The sequence below is a fragment of the Echinops telfairi genome, unplaced genomic scaffold (genome assembly GCF_000313985.2).
Source record: "Echinops telfairi isolate 266 unplaced genomic scaffold, ASM31398v2 ScPeMD7_7457;HRSCAF=8495, whole genome shotgun sequence".
Classification (NCBI taxonomy): Eukaryota; Metazoa; Chordata; class Mammalia; order Afrosoricida; family Tenrecidae; genus Echinops; species Echinops telfairi.
In genome coordinates this window covers 8,081,750-8,103,861 of record NW_022111357.1, presented here as the reverse complement: position 1 = coordinate 8,103,861, position 22,112 = coordinate 8,081,750, and the positions used below count along the sequence as shown (strand labels likewise).

Sequence of the window (22,112 nt, the reverse complement as noted above, 5' to 3'; positions counted from 1 at the left end):
CGAGTGGTGGCAGGCAGCATCCAACTGTAAAGGGAACCGGCTGGAGGGAGGGAAGGAAAAGAACCAGAAAGACTAGGCAAACTGGGAGGGGGAAGAAAGCCCTGGAGTTTAATAGAAGAAAGCGCTGACAAAAAAGGAGCATGTACCCCAGTGTACAGTATGTAAGTAGGCACTCTATAAAGTTAATGAGTGACCCCCCAACCCCTTTATTCTTAATCATTAGGAAAACATATGAACATTTTTCATTAATTAATTTTTGTAGCGGAGGTGAAACGCGTTGGAGATACCCTACTGGGCATGGCCACACAGTGTGTTCAAGTGAAAAATGTCGTGAAGACCTCGCCCCAGACCCTTTCCAATCTTTGTCTGAAGATCAATGCCAAGCTCGGAGGAATTAACAATGTGCTTGTGCCCCATCAAAGGTAAGCGTCTTGGCTGAGCTTTCCTCCTGTTTTGTTAAGATCGAACTTAGGCAAAGGGAACAGAGGGGGCGGGTCTGTAAGGAATTCTCATTGGTGCACGGGGCTGATAAATAAGTGGTCAGAAGTTTGAGCCCACCAGTCCCTGGATGGGTGGAAAGCGAGGCAGTCTGCTTCCGCAGACGTTTACATCCCCAGAACCCCATCTAGTCTGCGCTTTGCCTTTCCCGCTGCTGAGTGTTGTGGTTAGGTGCTGTTCCATCCGCTTTGACTCAGCGAATCTATGCACAGCAGACAGAAACACTGCCTGTCCTGCACCGTCCTCACAATTACTGCCTGCTGCAGCTTACCCTGCTGAGTCGTGGCTTTTCTTGAGCAGATTCTGTAGATTGAGCGCTCAGTGTCACACAATGAGTTCAATTTTTCAACAGCTTATTTATGAGAAGCCAATAAACGGCACGCTCAGCCGTGTTCCAGGCACTGGGCCACTACAGTGAACAAGACAGAACAAAATGAAATTCCTTCCCTCAGAGGGTTCACATCCTCAGGGGAAAGGAATAGACCGTAAAACAAATAGGTTAAATGTGTGATAGCAGTGATAAATGCCCCCTGCCTTCAAGTTGGTTCTCACTCATAGTGACCCTGTAGGACAGAGTAGAACTGCCAGATTGGGTTTCCAAGACTAAGTTTTTATAGGAGCAGACAGTTTCCTCTTACTCCCACGGAGCAAGCAGCAGGTTGGAACTGCTGACCTTTCAGTTCATAGCCAAGCACTTAACCCCAGCGCCACCAAGGCTCCTTAAACAGATACTTCAAAACAAACAAACAAGCCCACTGCCATTGAGATGATTCCAACTCACAGCAAACCTCTAAGGGCAGGGTAGAACTACCCCCGTGGGTGCCTGAGACTGGCATTCTTTACAGGAGTAGAAAGCCTTCTCTCGCTCCTGGGGAGGGGCTGGTGGTGTCAAACTGCTGACCTTGCGGTTAGCAGCCCCACGTGTAACCACTACACCACCAGGGCTCACCTTACAGATACTTGGTGAGTCTCAAAATTGTGTCTCAGTGGACACAAGTCTTTATTCACCTTTCATGAAATTACACCTGTGATGATACCTGGCAGGCTTACTAAACACGAACATCTTCATATATGTGCCTGATAGCAGCAACGTCTCCTTAAATCTGAGCAGACCCTCAGTGTTCCAGCAGCCGGTCATCTTCCTGGGGGCCGACGTCACGCACCCCCCTGCGGGCGATGGGAAGAAGCCCTCCATTGCTGCCGTGGTTGGCAGTATGGATGGCCACCCCAGCCGGTACTGCGCCACCGTTCGGGTGCAGACCTCACGTCAAGAGATCTCCCAGGAGCTCCTCTACAGTCAAGAGGTAATCCAGGACCTTACTAACATGGTTCGAGAGCTACTGATCCAGTTCTACAAATCTACCCGCTTCAAGCCCACTCGGATCATCTATTACCGCGGAGGGGTATCTGAGGGACAGATGAAACAGGTGCGCTCTCATTATCCCATTGTTGCTCTTTGGGGTTCCGAAGTCTGTTGGCGCTTCTTCCCAGCTGCTCCCCTCTGAACAATCAGATCTGGGAGATGCTAGGAGAGTTTCCAATGAAACATAATTCCATTTCTTACTCTTAGGTAGCTTGGCCAGAACTAATTGCAATCCGAAAGGCGTGTATTAGCTTGGAAGAAGATTACCGGCCGGGAATAACCTACATTGTGGTGCAGAAAAGACATCACACGAGACTCTTCTGTGCAGATAAAACAGAAAGGGTAAGAGGCCGTGGTATCAACCTTGTTTGTGGCAGGCTGTTGCAGGTGAATGTGTTTTACAAATGGATGTAGATATCATTTCTTAAATCTAAAAGTTGAAGCGCCTCCACTTGAGCTCAATTCTGAAAGATGCAGGGATTCAGGATGGGATGTTTCTCTGTGTGATAGAATTGGTCGTATCTGGAGTTTTGGGGCCCTGGTGGCATAGTGGTTACAAGTTGGACTGCAATCTGAAAGGTCAGCGGTTCAGAACCACCAGCCACTCTGCATTAACATCTACAATCTCAGGAACCCCCGAGGGCAGGAATCCTCTGTCCAGTGAGGTTGCGTTGAGTCGGCATTGACTTTGGCAGTGAGAGAGTCTCAGGGTCAGAAACACATGTGGTTCACTGTGGTCACACAGGCAACTTTCAAAGGAAAGGCTTGTTTATTTAGACTTTAGAAGCATTTGCTCCTCTTTATGGTCAGTGTCTGAGGCTCTGGGATATAAAAGGGAATTTCTGTTCCAAACTGTTTTACTTCAGTGCCATGGAGTTTTAGGACACAAACATTGAATGCTTATGATGTTACACTTTCTAACTATATGGGTGGCTTACTTTGCCTCTGTAAGCACAATATATTCCCATCTGTAAAATAGGGTTAAGAACAATATTTGTTTAAATTAATGAAGGAATGTCAACTTTGGGCACAATTATCAGCACTTGACATAAGGCATTTTATGTTATCCCTCTACTTACAATCTGATACCTATATCGAAACTAGGTAAAGTAATGTCGTGGCTTGAATTGTGCCCCCTAACCCAAATAGTTATATATATTATAATTCCTCCCCTATATGCCTGTAGGCTCAAGCACAGGAACAATTGTGAGGACCAGAAAATTACCACAGAGTCGCTATGGGTCAAAACCAACTCAGGGGCACCTAACTATATGTCCGTGGAAGCGTGTGGTCTTGGTTAGAGACAGGATCTGTATCAGGTGTGTGTTGAGGATCTGTATCAGGTGTGTGTTGAGCTGATCTCTTTCGCGATATAAAAGAGATTAAGCAAGAGAAGCAGAGATAGATTAAAACAGATGCCAGGACACATGAAGATGATCAAAGAACCAGGAAGCAGCCGCAGAAGCGACAGGGACCTTCCTCCAGAGCCAATAGAAAGTCTCCCCTGGCACTGGCATCTGGAATTCAGGCTTCCAGCCTCTTAAACTGTGAGAAAAAGGAATACCTGTTTATTCAAGCCACCTGCTGTGGTATTTCTGTCATAGCCGCTCTGGATAACTAAGATCGCTAACCAGCTGCTGTCTAGTTAGTCCAGATGAATGGTGGTCTCATTCATACAGAGTAGAACTGGTCCATAGGGTTCAAGGCAGTGACCTTTAGGAAGCAACAACCTTTCAGTTAGTAGTGGGGCACTTAATGTTTGGGTCACCCAGTTACAGACACATAAAGTTGAGTCACTTTGCTCCTCTGGTCTTGCTTATGGCATTATTTAGGAGGCCTGCTGGGGAAGCAGCTGGCTGCTAACCAAGAGATCAGCTGTTGAGGTCACCCGCGGTTCTGAGGGAGAAAGGTGTGGCAGGTCCTCTTCCACAAAGTTCACGGCCGTGGGATCCCTATGGGGCACCTAGGTCTACTCTGTCTATCTGGGTTGCTATGAGTCAGAATTGACGCCACAGCCCGGGGGATTTGGTTTTGGTTGATGACATTATTTTATCTTGTCCAAGGAGATTAGACCCTTGTGTTGCCACTCTAATGTTTTTTGAGTAGGTCCTTAGTTTTTTTCTCCCATCATAGGCTGAGGTATTTCTCTCTTTTTTCTGAATTAGTGAAACATCATTCTTTTATCCTTGGGCCATAGGTGCACTAATCAGCTAGGCTTAAAAGACCTATCTTCTAAATTGCCCAAACTCTGAGTCAATAGTACTTCTAGGGCTTTGTTAATATAAATTCTCTGAACTCTTGCGTAAGCTTTGCGTATGAAACAGCCCTGCTAGCCCCTCCCCATCTGCTATTGGCATCTCTGTACTGGCTTGTTTTATGACCTGGGTTATCTTTCTAAAACCCGGGCTATTTTCATAATTTTTTTCTTTGCCATTCAGTGTCTGAGATCAAAGACACTATTAATCTTTGGTCCTTGGTTTATGCTGCATCTGCAATGCACCTCAACGCCCTCAATTCTCTATTAAATCTCCATCTTGCCAATATTCGACTTGTCAACTTGTTCACTGGCTTTGCATTTACAGAGGAGAGAGAACAAGAATTTGTTTAATAATAAACCTATTAGAAATGTAAGAGAGAGAGAAAAGAAATGTAAGAGAGGAAATCTAGCCAGGCATAGAGTACGGCTTTGCAATTCTTTAATTTACTCTTTACCCCAAAGCTTCTGCCCCAAATCTTTATAGTCTTCTCAAGTCCCTTCCCTATCCATGAAGCCTTAATTGCTAGCAAATATCCATTTTCTATTTTCCCCCAGAAAACAGATCTAGAAGTGAATTTTCTCAGCTTCTGCTCCTCGACTTAGTAAAATGTTCTCCTATATATGTTCACCCACCCACTTGTGCTTTGGTGCTAATCCTTTCTGCCTCTGCTAGGATCTGACTTCATTGGTCACCTATGATTTTCCTTTCTATTCTATTGTCAACTTCCCCTCCCCCTGCCAAGTAGCTCAAGTCTTCAGTAGTTCCATAAACATCCTTTTTCCCACTTCCCCCTGTCCACCTGCCATCTTGCCTCGCTTTTCATGATCAGACTTTTGGGAAACAAACCCTTGGCTTGCTTTCTCATACCATACTCCAGTTCTCTGATGCCAAGGTTCTAGTTCAGTAGCTCCATTGTGTGCTCTCAGTGACTTGCTCACTGCAGATCCAGATGGGAACTTATCAGCTTCCCATGCTGACCTCATTGTGAAACTTAAGAAAATCATGCACCTCCTTTGGCCTTAGCATTGTGACTTTCAAGGTCTACTGATCTCCTCCCGGAGGAGGCTTTCTCTGACTTCTCATCCTCCGTCTGTCCACTAAAGAGTGCTGTTACCTCACATTTCCTACTTCTCCCTCTTCTCCATCTCAACTCCCCTTCATCCCACCCACTTTTCTGAGTTTACTTATTTGTCTACTTGTTGTTACTGTATGCCATCAAGTCTGCGTTTTGACCCTTGAGGGCCCCATATGACAGAGTAAAACTGCTGTCCCTTAGCGTATTCTAGGCTGTAATCTTTACAGGAGCGGATCACCCAGTCCTTTCCCTCACAGAGTTAATGGATGAGTTTGAAGTGCCAACCTTTCAGTTATCGGCTGAGTGCTTAACCAAGTCACCATCAGGAATCCTTTTTTTTGCTTATAGATTCCTATATCTGCATTTCCAGCCCCAAATCTCTCTTTGCGTCTCCTCGTCTGAACTCTTCATCGTCTCCCAGACAAAGACTTGGGTGCCCTAGAAGCAGTGTATCAGGCTAGCCTGTGCAGTGGTAACCAAACCAAACAAAATCCCAGGGACTTCACATGTTCACTGCGGGTCTGCTGCAGCTGTGACCCCGTTGTCCTCCCTTTGGAGCCTAGGCTGACAGAGAAGCGTCTCTGGAACCTCACCAGGCTTTGTGGCAGAGGGTGAAAAAAAGGGACAGGTCCAGCGGCGAGCTGGTTCTTAAAGCTGCTGCCCAGAAGCAGCACATTTCAGGCTACATTAGCCATAGCACGTCCCACGGCCAGGTGAGTGGGTGGAGGTATATAATCCACCCCTACCCCAGGGATGGATGCCGGTGGGAGGGAACTGGAATATTTGACACGTCTACAATAAACATTTCAAGCAAAACATATCCAGGCATTCTGCTTCTCGTGTTATCTCCATCCAAGTTGCATTCCTCCCCCTAGCTCCCTTACAGCCTCTCAGTTGGCATCACAGTATACAAAGACTGTCACACCAGAACCCTCAGAGTTGTCTTTAAGCTCTCTCCTCCTTCCCCATACTCACTTGGTCAAATCTCTGTGATCTGCCCCAAAATCTCTCTCCTGCCAATTCCTCCCCCCTCTGGGCTCCCACTGACCTAGGCACAACTCCGCCATGTTGCAGGCCACTCCTAGCTGTCTCTCCTTTTGCATCCTGACATCACAGGTGCATCTGCCACCCTGCTGGCAGGGCTGGGTTTTAAAATATAGACCCTCTTGTGCCATTCCCCTGTGCAGAAATCTCCCAGGATTCTCCTGCAGTGCCCCAGGCTCTCCCAAAGGAGTCATGGCAGGCTATTTTAGTTTCATCTTTCAGTCATTGACTTTCCTCTCCCCATACACCTGTGTATTTTTCTCCCACTCCACCTCCTGCTTTCGCTGGTTTTGTTAAAACGTTGTGGAGTAGCATTTATCCTTTTAGGGTACAGTTCTGTGAGCTTTCACAAATGCAGGTAGTGGTGGCAGCACCAGCACACTCAAAATATGGTACAATTCCATCACACCAGATTCTCCTTTTGGTAGCCAACCCTTTCTCCGACGCCAGCCCCTGGCAACCACTGATCTGTTTCTGTACTTTTGCCTTTTCCAGAAAGTCATAGAAATGGAAGGCCAAAAGAGGCCTTTGGAGTCATCTGGCTTCTTTTACGTGGCTTAAGTTACGCATTCCAGATTCATCCAAGTTATTGTGTGTCTGTAGTTGGATCCTTTTGATTAGTCATACTTCTTGGTATGGATGTACGACAGTTTGTTGATACATTCCTGGGTTTAGAGAGATTGGAAGGTGTTCCTGGTTTTTACCCAATCCTCCTTCTCAACTCCTACTTAACCTATAAAGCATGACTCAAACATCCGTGCCCCCATCCCTCAGCTCTTGCTGTGTCTCTGATGGTGCCCATTTTATATTGCCCTGCAACTCACTGCATGAGGTCTTCTTTAAGGGCAGGGAGGCAGGTTCATTTGCTATCTGTGTCTCTCTCCTTCTTGTCTCCAGCATCGACGATCGAGTGTGGCACCTGGCCGCTCATGCAGTAACCGTTCAACTGAATTTGTCTTGCTTCCCTTTTCCTTGGGCCATCCCCTCTTTAGGCTTTCATTTGTTTGTTTGTGTTTTTCAAGAGATTCATGTCATGAAATGAAATACGATATACTCTTATCTCTCTCTTTCAGATTATGTATTGCAACATAAAGGTTCTGGGAAGACATACAGTAGCAAGGTCTTTTGAAGTTTGGTTTAACCCTAATCACAAAACCCAGCCCACTGCCACTGAGTCAATTCTGACTCACAGTAACCCTATAGGATGATAGAACTGCCCCATAGGGTTTCCAAGGTCTGTAACGCTTTTAAGGAAATAGACCTACTGTGTCTTTCTCCTCCAGAGAGAGTGATTAAGTTCAAATTGCTGCTGACTTTTTGGTTACCAGCTGAGCACTTACCATTGCACCACCCGAGAACCCAGTGTTTCTCAAATGTGTGTGACCATAACACCTCAAAACCATACCCACTGTCATCAAGTCAATTCGGACTCAACCCAACGTGAGGTTTCTGAGTCTATAAGTCTTGATGGAAGCAGACAGCCTCATCTTCCTCCCTCTGGATGGTGGTGGGTAGCAGTCCAACACTTCCTTAACAGTGCCAGCAGGGCTCCCTGGATATGCTCTGCAGAGCTCATCTTCCGAAAGAATACATTTGGGGGAACTGACGTCCAATACTAGAACCACTATAACTCAATTACATTTTCTCTTGTCTAGCTTGGTCCCCAAGATCACAGAGAAATTTGATGGAAGAATTTTTCTCTCCCTAAACTCGTAGAGGCTGTTGTGTAAATTAGCATGCAATCACCAGGTAAATGTAAAAACTTAGGCAGCAGACAGATAAACTCCCATCAAATGTGTGCCTATCTGCTAAATAGACGTCCTCAGATTGAAACCCACTGTACAACAGGAGAGAGTGAAAACTGACCAGCACTCGAGATTTCATTCCTTTCCTTGTTAGGTATATTTCCACCCTTCTTCTCACTACCTTCCTTGGATATGGGATTTAAAGGTTTGGGCTGTAGAATTTAGAATTTGAAAATATGTGAGAGATCACCACTTCAGTTTACAGGTGATTAGACTGAGGACTAAAGATGCCTTGTTCAAGGGACGCAGCTGCAAGGCTGAATCTAAATGCCAACCTCTGACTTCCAAAGGCCATTTCCATGCCTCCTTCCTGGTCATAAGTATGCTGGTGTCTACAATTCTCTCAGTGACCCGATAAAAGGATTTGCTCGTTGAACTTGGTGGACCCATTAAAAGATTCCTTCATCTGAATGTTTACTGAAAGTTGTGGGGTTTTTTTAGTCTGTATTAAGAACATATCTGGTTATCTTGTGATTTCTTTTTTTGGTCCAGGAAGCTTATCTATGCGAAAGGTATTTCTCCCCCATCCCCCTCTCTTCTCTCTATCAGCATTCCAGTATGCCAACTGGATCCACTTAGAGAGGTCCTGGGATTGATTTGTTTGAAGAAATGTGTAAGGATGACATGGTTGGGGGTGAAAGAAAATGACAAAGGATTCCTTACCTTGCATGAAACTGGTTTTTACTACACTTGATCGTAACCAAAAGGCCGAGAAGCAATGAAACTGGTTTTTACTACTTACAAGCAGTTGGCCAACTTGTTGCCAACTTACACATGAAAGAAAAATGTGGTGGGGGGTGGGGTGGGGGATGTCTGAGCAGAGTTTGGCCTTTGGATGACTAATGGCTTTTTGTTCTGGTTGGTAGGTGGGGAAAAGTGGCAATGTACCAGCAGGCACTACCGTGGATAGTACCATCACACATCCATCTGAGTTTGACTTTTACCTCTGCAGTCATGCAGGAATTCAGGTAAACTTGGAAGCTGGTTCAGATCTTTGCCTTGATAGGGCGATATTCGTAAATACTCATACAGCAACTAGCTTGAGTAGACTTGTTATTAGATACCGTGCATAGCTCTGTTGATGCTTATAGCCTAAAGCTGTTGCCTTTTGGTCTGGATGTGCTTGGTAAAAATACTTCTGAGTGTGAGGAGTAGATTTCAATTCTTCCCTTCTCCCAGGTCGTCAACCCTGATCAACAATACCTTAATCATAATATGTTCTCTCTCCAGGGAACCAGCCGTCCCTCACATTACCAGGTCTTGTGGGATGACAACTGTTTTACTGCAGATGAACTCCAGCTACTGACGTACCAGCTGTGCCACACCTATGTACGGTGCACGCGCTCCGTCTCTATTCCAGCCCCTGCCTACTATGCCCGCCTTGTAGCATTTAGGGCAAGGTATCATCTGGTGGATAAAGATCATGACAGGCAAGTGTCTCCAGCATACAATCTGTTTATGAGCATGCTAAACCATGAGTTACTTATAGACAAGTTTTGGGAAGATTTAAACTTCCTTCCAGGGGTTAGATTGCAAAGAGCAAATACAAATTGCACGTGTCTTTGAGAGCTCTGGTGTCTTTCGGTCCCAGAATGGCTGAGACTTGTTTATACTCACTGGGAGTCTGCCCGAGGATAAGAATCTAGTTGGGAACTGCTGTGGTTTTCCCATCGAACCCATGGATTTCAGATCTGCTCTAGTCCTAACTCACTGCCATCTAGTTGATCCTGACTCATAGCGAGTCCCTGTGAGGGTCCGAGTCCCTGTGAGGGTCCGAGGCTTGTAACTGTTTACAGAATTAGCAAGCCTCCTCTTTCTCTCGAGGAGAAGCTGGTGGTTTCGAACTGCCGACCATGTGATTCCAAGTCCAACAAGTAACCACTACCCCACCAGGGCTCGGCCTGGGTAGCTTCAAAAAGTGGTCAGCCCAGTGCCTGGTCTCCAGTTACAGAGTCCTGTGGATTTCACCTCATGTAAAGGGGAAGTCCTTACCAGCTCACTGGTTTTTTGGTATCATCTGGAAGAATGCATTAGAGTGAACCTGGGTGTATGTCAAGGGATGGAGTATCAGACAATTCTTACCCCTAAGTAGGGATCTCAAGGCATTTTGACCTGTTACTGAGCCACTACTAAATACCTAAATAGGCTCTCTGCATTAATTTCCCCCTAAAAAAATGACCAGCTGTGAAGTGTAGCAGTTTCTGGGCTCTTCCCCAAGTCAAATTCAGCTGCTAAATAGTAGACATTCCACTGCAAGTCTATTTCTGTAAGGGCTGAAGATGTGCTATTATGGAAGATGCCCAGCTGTGGCTTCGCCCCTTCTACTCTGTAATAGACATGCGTTCATTCAGTACCTTTGTTTGGTATTGACTATGTGCCCAGGATTCCGCTAGGGACTGAAAGTACTGAAATGAATAAGACTTGTTTCCTGCCCGTGGGGATTTTATGTTTTACTGTAGGAGACAATACAGGCAAATATAAAAACTTGGCCCAGAGCAGTATAGATTAAAAAAAAAATTTTTTAATGCAATGGGGCATCAAAGGAAAGACAGAGAATATTTCATAACTGGATGGACAGGATTTGGCTCTACAAAGAGAGGGAAAAGATTTTCCAAGAAGAAGGAACCATGGATATGAAGGAGGGAAAACAAATGACATGTTTGGATAATAGCAAGTTTTCTTTGGCTGGCGAATATTAAAAGGCATGTCAAGGAGGAAGCTGGGAAAGTAAATGCAGGCAGGCTTGTCTTTGTTCAATGAAAAATAACATTCCTGAGACAGAATAGACAAGAGTTGACTGTTAAAATTTCAGGTGAATAACTTAGGAGAGGATGAAGTCAAAGATGACTGAGATTTTAAGCCTAGATGATAAGAGCAATAATAAGGAGGTTGATGATTTACAGTGAATGGAGTTTTTTATGTCACGTTGCTCCTTTGCCAAAGATGGTCAGAAGTTGTTATGATTGGGCCAAGAAACCAAAGTTCAGAGGAGTTGGTATTGCCCAGGGTCATGCAGCCATTGGGGGAAAGCAAGAAGAGACTTACTGGCACACTCACGTGGGCTGAGAGTCTCCGTGTACCAGCACTGAGGTAGGCACATTAATTCAATCTGACAAATACTTACTGGGACTATGAGTATACTATGTGCCAGCACTAGGGATACAGGTACAGTGGTGAAAAGATAGGCAAAGTTGGTGGTTTCTTATCAAGTTAACCACAGGGACTGTGTCAACGGTTCCAGGTGGCTCAGACCTGGAAGATTTTTTTGAGGTGGCTAGGGAGATGACATTTGAAAGAAGACTGAAGGATGAGTAGGAATTAGCTGGATATAGCAGGCAGCAGAAATTCTTATTTAGGTATTGTTCAGGATTTGGGATATTACCAATTCTTGCAACAATTTGTATTGATGACTACTTTACCAATTCTCCCAATAATCAACTAAGTAAGTTGTATTGCATTTTTGTATTGAGCAAAAGAAGTAGCATAGATATAATTCAGTCATGAAGGGGCTGAGACTTGTGTCCAAGATCTTGAATGCAACATTATTTGTGCTATTCAGAACTCATGAACTTTGATGTGGCCTTGCATTACATTTGGGTTTTTGTTTGATTTTTAATCGAATTGTTCTCTTTGCAGTGCGGAAGGCAGTCATGTGTCCGGACAGAGCAATGGCCGGGACCCTCAGGCCTTGGCGAAGGCAGTGCAGATCCACCACGATACCCAGCACACTATGTATTTTGCCTGAGAGTTTCAGGAAGAAAAAAAAAAGGACTCAACCAATTTGGCGCCCCATGCAGCCCTAAAATGTTTCAAATGCCTACTGCCTCTAGATGGAGCCAAGTGACTTCAGGTGGTCTTCTACCAGCAGCTCGGGATAGTTGCACTGAATCTATACTTCACAGCACTGTCTGATGCATCAACAAAATTGAGCCATTTTTTTTTAAACAAAAACAATAGATATTCATAGAGTCTCTTTTCTGATGCACTGGACTGAATTTTTACCTCAACGTGCAAAGGCGAACAGCCTGAACTTTCTAAAGGACCTTCCAGGAAAGGCTTTTGTGGACTATTTTGCTAGCTGTGGTATTCACCACAGCATCTTGCTAGTCTTATAAGAGGATTATTCCCTGGTTTTGGTATTCATCGAGTGGGGTGGACGCGTAAATGGGAGCGAGAAATCAAACAAGCTGCTTCAGTTCTATTTGATCATGGGGGTCCACAGACTTGCTAATGGAGATTTCTGACTTCACGACTGTAAATGCCTTTAAGGAGCATTACTTTTTGGAAAGTTTTACAGAGTTTTATTAGTCTCACTACTTTATCTCTTGATCTCTGCAGACTTGTGCTGGTGCAAGTACAGGCTGCCAGGCAATTGCACTATTATCTGGCTGCAGACTTAGACAGGCACTTGTCCTGTTTTGTTGACTATTGTGAATGTGTAACATAAACAGGTGTAATGCATGTCGCAGTGACAGATAGCACCGCCATGGTAAAAGTACTCACATCTCCCCCTCTTTGAAAAAAAAAAAAAAAAGATTAGCTTTTAGTATTTTTCCAAGTTTTCAAAAGTGCCCATTTTATGCTGCTGTGTGGTTTGTTAGAGCTAAATGATTTCTAACCTTTTCTCATAGGAAGTTAACTTTGGCAATAAACATTTTTTAAGGGCCCTTCTCCCCTTTACCCCGCACCCCCACCCAACAATGTAGTTTTCTAGATGAGATTTCTGTATGATTTTATCAACTATTTCTTATATATCATAATCTGGCAATTTCAGAAACCAGTTAGAAAAGACATGTATTTCCATGCCTTCTTAAAGACTTATTTTTACCTGTTTTATAGCCACAGTTGGTGTCTTGTCACTTTGTTTTAAAATAAGCTAGAAGCAGGATGCTTCCTTGTTGGGTAGGCTTTGCCAATCCTTAAGGTATCATGTATGATGCTGCAACTTGCAAAAATGCACCAGCATTTCAAGTCATCCCCGCCCACCCCGAGGATCAAAGCTACTCACAGCAATTACTTGCAGTCCAAAATTTTTTCTTCTCTTTCAACCCAAAATGTACTTGGCGGGGGTTTCCTTCCTGTTACTCAACTGAAACTGTGTAGAAAAGATTGATTTTTCTTAACAGATTCGGGATTCCACTCCCAGGGAGTTGGGATCCCTTTCTCGTCTAGACAAAGAGAGTTGATCTAAAGCAAGCATCAGTTAAAATCTAGGGGAAAGGCATTCTATATCTGTTGTTGTTTTATGCCGTCCAGCCAATTCCGACTCATCGTGGTCCTTTGGGACAGAGTAGAACTGCCTGGGAGGGTTTTCCAAGGCTAAAATCCTGACAAGAGCAGATTGCCAGGCCTTTTCTCCCAAAGAGCAGCTGGAGAGTTCGAACCTCCAACCTTTTGGTTAGCAGCCGAGGGCTTAACCATTGTGTACCAGGGCTAGTAGTCTGTATTTAGTGTAGATAATATTTTGTGAATGGACGACAGTTACATAGAGTCTCCGTAGTTCCAGCTCGTGTGCCCCTGCCCAGATTGGACTGATTTGTAACTATCTATCTGGGAACTTTAGGAATCAGTGATGGAGGAGGAGATAAAAGGCCTGGAGCCCCCACTCCATATGACTGAGGAAGGTGCTGGAGGAAGAGACAGCTCCTCGGAGGTCAAAGCAATGTTGCCTCCTCTGTCTTGGAGACTGCTGGTGGGGAAACACTGGATCTCACGGGGAAGGGTGTTTGCTTGAACTCATTGAAAAACTCACTGCCATCGAGTCAATTCTGACTCCTAGAGGCCCTCATTTGCAACGACTTACTAGCCGGACCCCAATCTTCTAAACTAGCCTTCTCAAAATCCCAGCAATATAAAGCATGGCTTTTCTTCCGTCTTTTAACAAGCTTGTAAATACGTGAATACGTTGACGTTTACATTTCCATGTGCTGTTGATCGGAGGCGCCAGCAGTGTTTGCTGCGACTGGTGTTCTGAGCGCTTCTGTCTGTGGCGTCCTCTAAGTCTGGAAGATGGGAGCAGTCGTCCTTACCCTCTGTGGATAGTGGGATGGAAGCCAAGCTCTGTCACCGAGGCACAAGATAGGCAGGAGCGAAGAGATGGCAGGTGTTCATTTCTTAACAGTGTCCTTTTTCTTTTTCCAAATACCTCACTTGGATAATACAAATCAGGACATGTTGGTGAGGGGCTGGCTGCTGCTTTTATTCACACTTGTTCAGGGAGAGCACAGAAAAATACCCTTCCGCATGGCCACTCTGAACCCAAGAGGAGGACCCATCGAGATGTTTTTTAGGAGAAAGAGGACTTGCTGGAGTCCAGCATGTGAAGAACTTGTGGTGGCTGGCTGGCTGGCCAGTGGCTGCCACCCCTGCACTTGAGTGCCTCGGGGTTGCTTGTTGGTAACACACAGAACATGCTTGCGTCTCCCTGTCTCCTGGCCTGTACAGAGCAGGGAGCTAAGGCGGAGTGCTGGGAAGCCCTGACTGGCTAGCCTGCAGTTGAGCTGTACGCTGGACCTCGACCAATACAGTTTGTAAGACCTGAGTCAGTCCTGATACACTGGGGCAACTCAGTGTGGTGGAGGAAAAGTCGGGAGACCTATTTTTATAGGAAAACAGTACCAGTAAGGGTGCAATGCTGGCACTTTGGACACAAGGAAAGAAATATGGAAGAACTAGAATTATTGGAGGCCGAAAACTTGCTGAGGGGTGAATCTTTCAGAGATTAATTGTTGCAAAATCAGAGTTGTGGCAAGACTGTTGCCAGCAAGTCTGGATACATAGTCTTGACAATTTGAATATGTAGCCCCTTGAAACCGAATCATTGTGCATGTGTCAATCAATGGGAGGTGTGCATTCGCTAGAAGTAGTTTTAGGGTGTTTGGTTTTTTTGTTTGTATGTTGTTGTTTTTTTAAATGCAGCCTGTTTAGGCACTGTCATGTGGTGTGAAAGATTTAAATGTAGCAATGTTGAAGTGTAACAATTTGGGGAGAAGGATTAGGTCAGAAAGTCATGAAGACCCAAGTGTGGACTCCATTATGTTTTATTGTTGGTAGCTGTTGCCTTTTGAGTGGTTTATAAAAGTGAACATGCTGGTTTAAAGCAGCCGGCAGTCTGGGCAGGCAAAATGTATTCATTCTTACTGTACATTCTATTTGCTGCTTCCAAAGGTGTTGATCTATAAGCAGACATGTTTTATATGGCCTGTATTTTAGGATCTGGTGCCCAGCCTACTTCAGACCTTACCTACCTGGCTCAGCTACCTGCTCTTCCAATAGGAAAAGGTAATCTTTGTTTAGAGACACTGTTTCACAAGGCTCACCCTTTCTGCTTGACCCTAGCGACCTTTGTGGATGTGCTATAAAGCTTTCTTGCGCAATAGCAAGGTGGTAGCTCTGCTTTCATTTTAAGAGAGTGGAGAGTGAGGGCATTATATCAATTGTTTCAGCTCCAAGAATTTTTCCTTGTAAAATGAAAGGAAAGGTCTTGTTATTGATGAATACTTTTCTTATCCCTTGCTATTGACATAGTCATACTCTTTCCCTGTCTAGTGGCTGGAAATGTTTGCATTTTTTCATTTTGCTAATGGTGTCATTTTTTGTTTTATATTGTTAGACTTGTAATGTTCTAAAATGTATTTTATTAAATTTGGACTGGATGTATGTCTCTAGCAATACGAGGTACTTTCTAAACTGTTAAGGAAGGGGTTATATCCCCATGTTGAGATAAGATGATGGTTATTGAAATTTTGATTTTTTTTTCTTTCTGGGCCTGCAGGGATATTTTGTGTTCATGTGTCAAAAAAAAAAAAAAAGAATAAATTGGCATTCTTGTGCCAAAAGTTGTTTTTCTTTTTCTTTCCTGTCAATCGTCTAATAAATATGGAGTACACTGCAATGACAACACACATGGTCCTTTTTTAAAACTCATTTCCTCATTTGGGCAACTTATTGAGAAGGAAGAATATTGGGAAAACGTTGTGTTCCTTATGTCCCTGGTCTCTCTATTTTTAGAAATTGCTTCTTGGGAATTTTAGAAGAGCTTCTCAGTTACACTTCACATATAACATTTTTTTATAAGACTTACCAGGATCCTGAGTGCTGCTCTTAATTGGAAGATCTATGTATAGGATATCTTGAGGCACATTACAGTCTCCAGAGGGCAGTATGGCCAAATACTTTACATGATCAGACAGCCTGTCCAAAGAAGAGCTCTTGTTCATCCAAACCATCCAACCCATGGCTATCCAATCCCCCAAGTCTATCTTTAAATTCTCACAGCAAAGTCTTTTTGCTAACTTGTGGCAGGGGCAATACAGAAGTTTATGCAATACAGCCTTATTCTCAAGGAATTTATAGATTGCCAAGATGCGAATCCTACATGTAGCTAACTTGAGTACAGGTGGTTGTTTTATCCACAGGCACAATAGCCTCTTCTCCAGATTGGTCATTTCTCAAACATTTATCAAGAATCAGCTACATGCCAAGTTCTTCATAGGTGCAAGAGGTATGGAAGGGTAAACAATTAATTCTTCAAAGAATTTGTTTCTAAGATGGAATATGAGATAGGCAGAGAAGGAAATAAGACTGATGCTATCTGAGTGCCTGTTGTACGCTCATTTTATTTATTGACATCTTCAATCCCAGCCACTGCCCTTTGAGATTAATAGTGGTGAGAAGACAAGTTCGAAGAGGTTGAATAACACATAGTTATTGAGTGGCAAAGTTAGAATTTTAACCCAGGCCTGTCTGAATTCAGTATATATGCTCTTAAGCAAAAAAGTACATGCTCCTATGGAGGGAGTAGGAGACCTGGTGGTGCAGTGGTTAAGTGCTTGCTTGCTAACAAAAAGGTGGCAGTTCAAACCTACCAGTTGATCCGAGGGAGAGAGATGTGGCAATCTGGTTCTTTGAAAACAGAAGATTACCAACACCCCAGAATTCACTTTCCCTCCACTGCAATAGCCCACCCTGTCATGACCGAAGCCCACTCTGTCCAAAGATAGCCACTGTCTTGACTTACGGCATCATAGATAAATTCTGTTTGTTTTGAAGGCTATCCAAATATAAATATGAAGAGTGTATTCTTTTGTGTCTGGCTTCTTCACTCATTTTTATGCTTCTGAGATCTTTCCTTATTACTATTGCATGTAGCAAAAAAGGGAAAAAAGTTCATTTTTATGGCTGTGTAGTATTCCACTGCATGAATAGACCACCATCCATTGGCTGTTACAGCTGTTACATTCTTGTGTCTGGTTTCATCTGTTTCAGTTCTGTTGCTATTTTACCCAAGAATGGACTTGCCAAGTGGTTCTGCCAATTCACACTTTCACTACCAGTGAGAGTTACAGCCGTTCTATATCCTTGTTGATACTTTGTCCTTTACATTTTTGGCATTTGGGTGTGAATGTGGTACTATCTCAATTTATGTTTCTGTGTTGCATAGGAAGTTGAACTTTTGTTGTTGTTGTTGTTGTTATTGTATATTAAGGGGGCTATGCAAGTCTTTTGCCCATATTGTGTTTTCTATCTTTTTTCATACTTTCATCTTATCTCATTTATATTATGCCTAAAAACCTACCTTTACTATTACCTTCATGGTAGGTATGCTGATGACAAATATTATCCTTTTATTTGTCTAAAAGATAGTTTTATCATTTGTGTGTGTGTGTCCAATTATTTTTATTAGTTCCTCTCCCCAAGAGGATAGTTAACATGGTTTTTGGAACTGATTTGTAGGCAACTGATTTATAGGAAAGATTTTGAAGATGAGAGAAAAATATCAAATCAAACATAAGATCCCATTACAATGTTTTTATAACCTTGTTCATAGAAAGGAAACTTACTTTATTGAATTGTGCACTTTTCTTAGCAATAATACATCATTTATTTCTCCTTTTGGTATCTCATTTGTTGAACATTCAATATATTCTTAGATTTAAACATTATATATATTAATTATATATATAAAATTTAATTTTTCCTCAAAAGTTATGTGCTCACGAGAAAACCTGTCCTCTCCAACCCTAGGCATTAACCCCAGAGAAAAGAATAAATATTTTTTAAACTTGCCTAATTTATCCTCCGTTAGCCACCCACCACGATGTGCCAGGTTGCCTCCTACCGGTAGGCAGATCTCAGGAGCAGTACCTCCATCCACACCAAGGAGATCAAGAAAATCCTGGACACAGTGAGCTTTGAGCTTTGAGGTGGATGAACAACAAGGTCGACCGTGAGTTAAGTGGGGAAAGACATTGAAGACATCATTGCACAAAACAATGGGCAAGTTTGCCAGGGTGCCAGCCAGTGGGGCTGCAGGAGCCCCTGGTGCCTGCCATTGAGGCAACCAGTTGGGACTTGGCTTGTTTGACTAAATCCTTTCTTCCTGAAAACCTTTTTAATATAAAATAGCAGATAGTAGAACACACACACACACAAAACCAAAGTAAACACGCAAAACAAGTTAAAGAAGATGCGTATAATACACATGTTCCCAGCCATTTGATTTGTAAGAGCCCAAACCCAGAAACAACAGAAATGCTGGTCAACATGTGAATGGATCAACAAATTGCGATAGACCATACAATGAAACACTACTCGGCAAGACAGCACTGAGCTGCCGGTCCAGTTTGCAGCAGAGCATGGGCATGTTGCTGATGGGACAGGATTTGGATCCGTTGTGCACGGGCTCACCACGAGGCCCGCTGGCTGGATCTCGACTAACGGCAACACCCAAACACATCATCACAAAACAGATGAATCGCAAGGTAGTTATGCTAAGTGAAGGAAGCAAGCAAGCCAACAAAACTGCGTATTCCAGTTATGCTACGTAATGAAAACGACTCGATGGAGACAGGACGCGGAGGAACCTGAGGGAGGATTACAAAGGGGTCCAGAGGAAACTTGGGGGGGGAGTCTTGGAGAAGCTCGCGACCTTTACTGTGGTGATCGTTCCGCATGCATATCTATGCCAAAACGCATCCAATGGCACCGCTGAAGTTCGTGCAGCTTCCTGACTGCCGCACACCTCCACCGAGCTAGGGGCCCCGGAAGGAGAGCAAGCTTCCCGCAGCCTCGGATGTGGAACCACGGCCTGGAGAGAGGAGCTAGTCTGCGCGTGCGCAGTCCGGGTCCGGGCTCACGTGCGGAACCTGGGGGGGAGGGAGGAGCTAGTCTGCGCATGCACAGTCCGGGTCCCAGCTCACGTGCGGAACCTCGGGGAGGAGAGAGGAGCTAGTAGCTAGTCTGCGCGTGCGCAGCCCGGGTCTGGCTCAAATGCGGAACCTGGGGGGGGAGGGAGGAGCTAGTCTGCGCATGCACAGTCCGGGTCCCAGCTCACGTGCGGAACCTGGGGGAGGAGGGAGGAGCTAGTCTGCGCGTGCGCAGTCTGTGTGACTGGAGCCCAGGGAGCTGCGCTGGCCTCGAGGCCCTTTCACGTGGGAACTTGAAGCGCGAGAGGGCCTCTCTCCCCTGGGCTCGTGGGGGCCTCCGCTGCCGAGGGGCGTCGCCAGGAGCCGTTTGAGGGGTGTGAGGCCGCCGCCACCAAGAGGTGAAGGCGCTCTACCCCTCACACAGGCCTACCTTCCGTGCGGAGGGCCCCCGGGGCCACCGCGGCCCTTTCGAGCCCTCGGGCAAGTCCCAGGAATCCGGCGTTCTCTCCGAGGTGGACCACGCGGTGGAGAGGGCCTGTTCCGAGGCGGCGGCTATAGTTGTTGACCCTGGGTCTCTGCGCATTCTTCGTGGGAACAGGCACACCGGTCGAGGGATTGATTGGACCAGCCCTAAATGGCCGCTGGAATAATGGCAGATACGTGTGTGTTTACAAACGACACAAGGGTGAGTCCGCAAAATAATACACCTCTTTATTTTTCCCGCCACTGCCGCATAAGGCCCGGGATATTGTCTCGTGAGCAAGCTGGCCATCGTCCCTGCTCTCACCCAGACAAGGTTCATGAAATAAGCAATTACCAAAAAAAGGATACGGGGTCTCTGATAAGAAGCTTTGAAGTCTTTTATTTTTCTTTTTTCCTGACATTTTGGAATTTGACTATAATACGATCATACGAAGGCGCCTTCTTTTCCCCTCCTCCCCTCCTCCTCTCCTTCCTCCACCTCTTCTTGCTCAGTACACCGAGCACGAAATGACCCCCTCTCTGAAAACGGATCTGCCCATTTAGTTCTGAGAACATTTCTTGCGTTAAATCTTAGCTCATTTCCTCCTGCCCATTTTGTCCCTTCTCCCCGCGATCACGTCTGCAACTGGTGAAGTGGAAGGCCCAATGCAGGACTTCTCTCATTTTATTGACTCTCCTATTTTCTGGCTCTTTTGCTTTCTCTCTCGGTTTTACTTTGTGGGATAATTTTCTGTTTGATCTTTTGTTTCATCTTAGTTTTTAATTTTTGCTATTTTAAATTGTGCGGTTGGTTATATGTTCTGGTTTAACAATTGCCACGCACTGCACTTTTGGACTGATAACATGGAATTGGGGGAAAGGGCATTTCATGTGTTCCCTTTGGCCTCTGTTTTGTTTGAGTGGTATTTACTGTTGTAATACCACTTTCAGGTTGGAAACTTTCTTCAGATAGTAATAACCAGATCTATTGCCACCAAATTGATTACACCTTGTAGCGACCCCATTTATTGGGCCTCAAAGACTAAATTAATATGAGAGTAGACCGCCTCATCTTTCTTCCAGAATAATAGCAATAGCTAACATTTATTGAGCACTTACAGAAGCCTTGGTGGCGTAGTGGTTACACGTTGGACTGATGATCCACAGATTCAGCTGTTTGAAAACACCAACCGCTCCTTTCTACTCCCGTAAAGAGCTACAGCTTCCAAGGGCTCAAGGAGGAAGAAAATGTTTTGGAAATGATGCTGGCAACCTAAGTACAAATGTGCTTGATACAATTGATCTATGGATTGTTATAAGACCTGTAAGAGCCCCCAATAAAATGATTTATTAAAAATACTTTTAAGTTAGTGTCTCGGGAGCCCACAGGGGCAGTTCTCTCTTGTCCTGTAGGATCACTGTGAGTCGGCATTGACTGGACGGCAGTGGGTTTGGTTTGGGGGTTTTTTACAAGGAGCTTTGGTGGGTGTGCTCTAAGGCGCCGTAGAGGTGCTGTTGGGTAAGCATTGGGCCTGCTAACCACAAGGTGGTCAGCAGTTCAAACCCACCAGCCACTGTTGCAATAAAGATTTATTACCTTGAAACCCTTGTGTAGGGTCACAAAGAATTGCAATTGAATTGATGGCAGTCAGTTTTTTGTTTTAATGGACACAGTGTTATAGGCAATGTTGTAAGCTCCTTTGAAGTATTAAGTGTATTTATTTAATTCTCTTTACAAAGAAGTAGGTGCTATTACCTCCATTTTATGCATGCTGAAATGTGGAAAACAGATGCAAGCTGTAAAGTGGTGGAGCATGGCACTCTTGCTTAGTTAAGACTCACCTACTGAAAAAAAAAAAGGTGTGGGTTTGAACCCACTCAGAGGTCCTGTGGAAGAAGGAACTCTAACTCACGGCCATTGAGTCAATACTAGGTGGCCCGGTGATCTGTTTCCAAAAGATAACAGCTTTGAAACCCCCCTGGAGTACTCGTGGGCTTACCATGATTTGAAATCAACTAACAATGTAACTGGCTTGGTTTGGGTATATATGAAGGGGCATCAAAAGGTTCATGAGTGAGATAGTTTATTGTGCCAGCCTGGCCGATAAACACAAGTGGAATTAGCTGTAGGGCAGAGAGATAAATGGCTTGGTGAGCCTCGTCTTTCTTGTCTCTCGTTCTTTGATCATTGGACCAATGTGCGGCTGCCTTGCTTGTTCTGTGCCTCAATTTAAAGGCTACACTACCTGTGGGACGCCTAGCCTGTGGGCTGTGTCGCTGTAAATTGAGGTCCCTTTAAGACATCTCTGGAGCTGGGGACTGGTGGTTGGTGACCTGGCTGGCAGTTGGTGACCTGCCTTCTGATTGGCTGCTGTGCTGACATAGCCTAGCTCTCTCTATAAATAGAGGAAGATCTGGCAGCAGACTAGACTTGAAGGACTGCTAGTCTCTCACAACTCT

The 22,112-nt window shown here is 44.7% G+C and overlaps 1 protein-coding gene across 1 annotated transcript in view; it reads left to right on the top strand.

Moving 5' to 3' along the window:
* AGO4 (argonaute RISC component 4) overlaps positions 1-13,344 on the top strand; it is a 51,589-nt gene extending 38,245 nt beyond the window's left edge. Inside the window, exons 13-18 of the mRNA XM_004704971.3 lie at positions 263-422; positions 1,610-1,925; positions 2,069-2,203; positions 8,910-9,011; positions 9,274-9,473; positions 11,680-13,344. Of these exons, the coding sequence (XP_004705028.2) occupies positions 263-422; positions 1,610-1,925; positions 2,069-2,203; positions 8,910-9,011; positions 9,274-9,473; positions 11,680-11,788 (1,022 nt within the window). The 3' untranslated portion in view covers positions 11,789-13,344. The remainder of the gene's footprint in view (positions 1-262; positions 423-1,609; positions 1,926-2,068; positions 2,204-8,909; positions 9,012-9,273; positions 9,474-11,679) is intronic.
* Positions 13,345-22,112: the final 8,768 nt, after the last annotated feature.